Source organism: Silurus aristotelis (assembly GCF_946808225.1).
Source record: "Silurus aristotelis genome assembly, chromosome: 29".
NCBI lineage: Eukaryota > Metazoa > Chordata > Actinopteri > Siluriformes > Siluridae > Silurus > Silurus aristotelis.
Genome location: NC_139602.1, coordinates 3,710,359 through 3,716,916, shown reverse-complemented (window position 1 = coordinate 3,716,916; position 6,558 = coordinate 3,710,359). Strand labels below are relative to the sequence as shown.

Here is a 6,558-nt window from a genome sequence, read left to right as displayed (position 1 = left end):
CTTAATACCACCACTATCACGTCACGATTATAGAAACCATCAATACAATACAAAAACACAGAGCCTCAGAGGCTGTAATCCAGTGGTAGCGCTCGTATTCACTGGTCTGGAAGTGGAGAACGAACCCTTTCCTGGGCTGAGACACGCTAGCTAGCTTCAGGGTTGGACAACCTTCCCACGATATCTAGCTTTTCTGGAAAATGGATTTTTAAGTATGTCCGAGACCAAATCAATTTCTCTTCCTCCGTAGGCATAAAAAAGTCTAATTCAGATGTATTAATGTGTGCAGAGCTACACACACAGTTTTGCCAGTCGAATTTGGCTGTAACCGTTTCCCTCTGACCAATCAATCAGAGGACGGAAAAATGATGACCCTATTCTGGGCCAGCGAGCTGCACTGTGAGGAGAATCTGAAATCTGATTGGTTAAAGAAACAGACTCATTGTTCATAGAGACTAAGGTAAAAAGGCCACCAGTACTGATTGTGAAGGCTCTGGGCAGATTAGATTGACATGGCAGCACATAGAGGCTGAAATCTGATTGGACAAAAAAATCAAACGTCCACATACACGTACTGGAAGCAGTGCACCCGAGAGAAACGCTAAGAAATTATATCTCCAAATGTTTGTGGACAGCTGAATATCCACAAACAGTTGGAAATATACAAAGAACTATGCTCAATTTTTATGCTGTTTGTTTTTTCTTTACACTAGACATTAAAACCAAACCTGTTCCTGCATCACAGTTCTCCTTGTGCACAAAACCAGCTTAATGAAGACATAATGTGGGAAGGTTGGAGTAGTGGAGCTTATAATTTGAGCAAATATAGGCATCAATCTGGAAAGAGATGTTCATCAAGCAGAAGTGGTAGGTTCAGAGGTTCACAAAACCCCCAGCAGCATAGCAACTGTTTCAATCAAACCAATTACAGCTGCACACAGTCTTAGTCTCAGGTAAATATCTCACATCTGGCAACATTATTTTTTTAACACAGTGTAATATGAAACACTGCCCTCTAGTGGACTGGAGACACACTGGCCATTGCTGTACTGTAATCAGCCATTATACAACTACTCTGATGTTATTAATGGGCTGTAAAATACTAGACTTGGTCTGATAAAAAAAATATATATAAAAAGCTTAATAACATGGGAGCAATAATAGAGCCAACTATGATAAAGTGCCCCCTGGAGAACAGAGAGTTAAGGGCCTTGCTCAAGGGTGCAAGAGTGGCAGCTTGGCAATTCCAGGGCTTAAACCCATGACCTTCTGATCAGTAACCCAGAGCCTTAACCACTGAGACTTGGTGGTAACTTAGTGGTTACAATGTTGGGGCTCTGGTTAGAAGGTCATGACATCAAATACCAGTACCACAAAGCTGCCACTGTTGTGCCCTTAAGTAAGGCTGCTCAGACATATAAATGAGATCATAATTATTCTGGATCTTCAAAAAAAAAGATGTTGACCCCACAATGATCCAGAGGCATCTAGAGTTTGCGCGAGCTCCAGTTGTGTACCCACCTCATAAAAATGTTGGACCTTCAAAGAGTTGATGCAGACCCCACGAGAATCCCAAGCCATCTAAAGACAACCAGCTCCAGTTGGACCCCATTTCATGGATCTCATTTCAAGATTTTGGACATTGGACTTTGAGGATAAACAACCTCCTAATCAATACTCGAAATTCCACATATGCTGTTTCTCCATTGAAAATGTAAAGACTCTGGCATGGAGGATTTGGTGTTGAATCTATAATGATCTCAGGTTTTGAGCTAATTAATGAGAACTCTCAGGAGCACCTGGTTCCACTATTAAGAGGTACCAGGTGGTATCAAAAAGTTTCGAGACCACTTCTGAAATGTGCAATGGTGTCTTCCAGTGATGTTCTTCCACTCTTGAAGCACGCGTGCCACTTAAAACACCTCAAACGACTCTTTGCCTCATTGCCGTGAACTTGCCAAATGTTTTACGTCAAATGTCTCTGTGGCAGATGTCCAGTTTCACATGGAGTTTGTTGTAACTTTCTGTCCATAATGAAATCGCAGATGCGTATGTACACAGGATGATGTCTTTTGGCACTCAAACTTACAGTATGAAGGTCGGCTGTGTGACTGTGCATGCAGCCTTTTGCTGCCATCTGTTGGCGTGTTACAAAACTAGTCTCGAAACTTTTTTAATACCACCTCGTATAAATGAGATTATTGTAAGTCCCCCTGGATAAAAGTCTCCCAAATGGCCAAAATTTGTTGTAAAAAAAATAAAAATCCGTTAGATTTTTTAAACTGTTTATTAAACAACGTTCAGACAGACTTACCCTAGCTTACAGAGTCACCATACCATCAGATCTCAGACCAAAAGGAGGGAGAGGGGATTTTCACCCTGATTTCATGAACAAGAAAAGCAATAATGCAAGACAGACCTGTGTGTGAGCAGGCTAGTGATCTTCGTCTTTCCTGACTGGGTACCAGGTAAGTTGTGTGTGTGTGTATATATATATATATATATATATATATATATATATATATATATATATATATATATATATATATATATATATATATATATATATATATATATATATATATAATGTGTGTGTGTGTGTGTGTGTGTGTGTGTGTGTGTGTGTGTGTGTGTGTGTGTGTGTTAGTTCATTTAGTTTATTTTAGCATACTTCTCTGAGTATGTTTTTCATAGTGATCTGCCTAGTGTTCTATTTATTTATTAATTTTTTTTTAATTCCGATCGTTCTTAATTAAACACGATTCAGTTCAACTTCTTTCTTTTTTTCTTTTTTTTTTTTGTAGTAAACTGAGAAGCAAACCTAAGCATGATTTATTTTTATACATTTTTTTGTTTCGCTATTTTTTATTCCATACTTCATGTGTACTTTTATGGATATTTTTAATCTCTTTTTTAATCTCTTTTTTTTTATCTCTTTTTTTTTTTTCAATATATATTTCGCGATGATATAAATGAAGATAATGACATTCCATGTGCAGAAAAGTGAAGAAACCCACCCCCAAAAAAATAAATCTGTTTTTTTTTTTTTTGTCTGCCTTAATCCTTTTGCCTCTCCCTCCATCATCCATCCTTCTCTTTCACTCGTTTTTGATTTCTCCTGAAGGGATGTGAGGGTGTAGTGCAGGTTGTGTGTTGTATTGTTATTTAAAGCACCAGGCCTACTCGTTATGGGTGTTTTCAGTGTGTGTTTTTGTGTGTCTGAGGCTGAGTACAGTATGAGTAAATATGATTATGATCGTGTGAGTGTCAGAGACAATTTCCATTAAAGAAAACTACATTAAAAGGGAATATAATGTTTGTACACGCTCGCACGCATACCGTCACACTCAGGCTCGACAACTTGTTTCAAAAGGCAGTAGTTATAAACACCTGTTAAAATAAATAGAAAATAATAAATTAATTATATAAAATCAAGTAGACTGTTATTGACAGCTAGATAAGTCTCTCTCTCTCTCTCTCTCTCTCTCACACACACACACACACACACACACACACACACACACACACACACACACACAAACAGACACAAACACCTTTTATACATCCACATCTCCAATCGAACAATTTGAAATTATAAAAAGGGGTTAAAATGGAATGTATGTGTAATTCTCCGATAGTGTGTGTGTTTGTGTGTGTGTGTGTGTGTGTGTGTATGGGTTTGTACATAAAAACGGATTCCATTTGTGCTTTTGTGTTTGTGTGCAGTAAGTAGGGTTCATGCCTTATGTTCTACAGCTGACTATACAGACTTCTCCTTGTCCATGAATTGGGTTTTAAATGGTTGCGTAATCTGTGTTTGTGTGTGTGTGTGTGTGGGGAATTTCATATATATATATATATATACAGTGAGGAAAATAAGTATTTGAACACGCTGCTATTTTGCAAGTTCTCCCACTTAGAAATCATGGAGGGGTCTGAAATTGTCATCGTAGGTGCATGTCCACTGTGAGAGACATAATCTAAAAAAAAAAATCCAGAAATCACAATATATGATTTTTAAACTATTTATTTGTATGATACAGCTGCGAATAAGTATTTGAACACCTGTCTATCAGCTAGAATTCTGACCCTCAAAGACCTGTTAGTCTGCCTTTAAAATGTCCACCTCCACTACATTTAGTATCCTAAATTAGATGCACCTGTTTGAGGGCGTTAGCTGCATAAAGACACCTGTCCACCCCATACAATCAGTAAGAATCCAACTACTAACATGGCCAAGACCAAAGAGCTGTCCAAAGACACTAGAGACAAAATTGTACACCTCCACAAGGCTGGAAAGGGCTACGGGGAAATTGCCAAGCAGTTTGGTGAAAAAAAGTCCACTGTTGGAGCAATCATTAGAAAATGGAAGAAGCTAAACATGACTGTCAATCTCCCTCGGACTGGGGCTCCATGCAAGATCTCACCTCGTGGGGTCTCAATGATCCTAAGGAAGGTGAGAAATCAGCCCAGAACTACATGGGAGGAGCTGGTCAATGACCTGAAAAGAGCTGGGACCACCGTTTCCAAGGTTACTGTTGGTAATACACTAAGACGTCATGGTTTGAAATCATGCATGGCACGGAAGGTTCCCCTGCTTAAACCAGCACATGTCCAGGCACGTCTTAAGTTTGCCAATGACCATTTGGATGATCCAGAGGAGTCATGGGAGAAAGTCATGTGGTCAGATGAGACCAAAATAGAACTTTTGGGTCATAATTCCACTAAACGTGTTTGGAGGAAAAAGAATGATGAGTACCAGCCCAAGAACACCATCCCTACTGTAAAGCATGGGGGTGGTAGCATCATGCTTTGGGGGTGTTTTTCTGCACATGGGACAGGGCGACTGCACTGTATTAAGGAGAGGATGACCGGGGCCATGTATTGCGAGATTTTGGGGAACAACCTCCTTCCCTCAGTTAGAGCATTGAAGATGGGTCGAGGCTGGGTCTTCCAACATCACAATAACCCGAAGCACACAGCCAGGATATCCAAAGAAGTGGCTCTGTTAGAAGTATATCAAGGTTCTGGCGTGGCCTAGCCAATCTCCAGACCTAAACCCAATAGAGAATCTTTGGAGGGAGCTCAAACTCTGTGTTTCTCAGCGACAGGCCAGAAACCTGACTGATCTAGATAAGATCTGTGTGGAGGAGAGGCCAAAATCCCTCCTGCAGTGTGTGCAAACCTGGTGAAAAACTACAGGAAACGTTTGACCTCTGTAATTGCAAACAAAGGCTACTGTACCAAATATTAACATTGACTTTCTCAGGTGTTCAAATACTTATTTGCAGCTGTATCATACAAATAAATAGTTTAAAAATCATATATTGTGATTTCTGGATTTTTTTTTTTAGATTATGTCTCTCACAGTGGACATGCACCTACGATGACAATTTCAGACCCCTCCATGATTTCTAAGTGGGAGAACTTGCAAAATAGCAGGGTGTTCAAATACTTATTTTCCTCACTGTATGTGTGCCTTTTTTATTTGTGTTTGTGTGTGTGTATGTATGTTTATGTATACTTATGTGTTTGTGTGTGTGTGTGTGTGTGTGTGTGTATATGTAAGTTGGACTATAGAATCCCATCCATGAAGCTAGTATCGAGGTGCTGAATGAGCACCCGGATGAAGCTCATCTCTTTGCGGGTGTTCTCGAAAATGATGCGCGGGTCGTCGGAGAGACATCGCAGGCAGTTGGGGGCCATCACCATCGCCAAGTTACTCACGTCCATTTTCGTGATAGCCACATTGGCCGGCTGAGCAAAAACCTGTACAAGACAGCAAAAAAAATAAATCGTGAATCATGGATTGGGCAATCTTTTGCCCAAATGTCATACTGTACAGAGAGTAATGGCAGATATTGTCAGGTTGTATGGTTTAGAGACAGTGATATTGAGTAAAAGACAGGAGGTGGAGCTGGAGGTAGTAGAGCTGAAGATGGGGTTGAGGTTTTCGTTGGGAGTGATGACGATGGACAGGATTAGAAATTAGTTAATTAGAGGGACAGCGCATGTAGGATGTTTTGGAGACAAGGTGAGGGAGCTGAGATTGAGATGGTTTGGACATGTGCAGAGGAGGGACATGGGGTATATCGGTAGGAGAATGCTGAGGATGGAGCCACCAGGAAGGAGGAAAAAAAGGAAGACCAAAGAGAAGGTTTATGTATGTGGTGAGGGAAGACATGCAGGTAGTTGGGATGAAAAAGGCAGATGTAGAGGACAGGGGGGAATGGAGACAGATGATGAGACAGATGAGAACAGTTTGGGAAAGAACCTTATACGACTGAAACAGTCGGTTGTCCCAATACTTTTTTAAACATACAGTGTAACCACCGTTGCTCAACCTTGGCCTGCATAATGGTGCAAAAGTATGCAAAAGATTTACATTATTTTGATATCATCTTTAAAAACCATGAGGGGAAAGAGATCATGTGACTTGCCAGAGGTCATCACACCCACTGATAAGTGAAATTTAAGCTCTCTAAATAGTGTTTATAATCCTGAGGGTTGTAAACGTTATATATTAATAGAGGAGTGTCACTTTATGAATGGATTTTG

At 40.1% G+C, this 6,558-nt stretch overlaps 2 protein-coding genes across 2 annotated transcripts in view; one reads left to right on the top strand and one right to left on the bottom strand.

Moving 5' to 3' along the window:
* The window catches only part of tbc1d7 (TBC1 domain family, member 7), a 207,511-nt gene that overhangs the window by 89,793 nt on the left and 111,160 nt on the right, over positions 1 to 6,558 (top strand). The window lies entirely within an intron of this gene.
* The window catches only part of arhgap39 (Rho GTPase activating protein 39), a 40,436-nt gene continuing 39,356 nt past the window's right edge, over positions 5,479 to 6,558 (bottom strand). Inside the window, exon 10 of the mRNA XM_083534979.1 lies at positions 5,479 to 5,769. Within this exon, the coding sequence (XP_083391105.1) occupies positions 5,575 to 5,769 (195 nt within the window). The 3' untranslated portion in view covers positions 5,479 to 5,574. The remainder of the gene's footprint in view (positions 5,770 to 6,558) is intronic.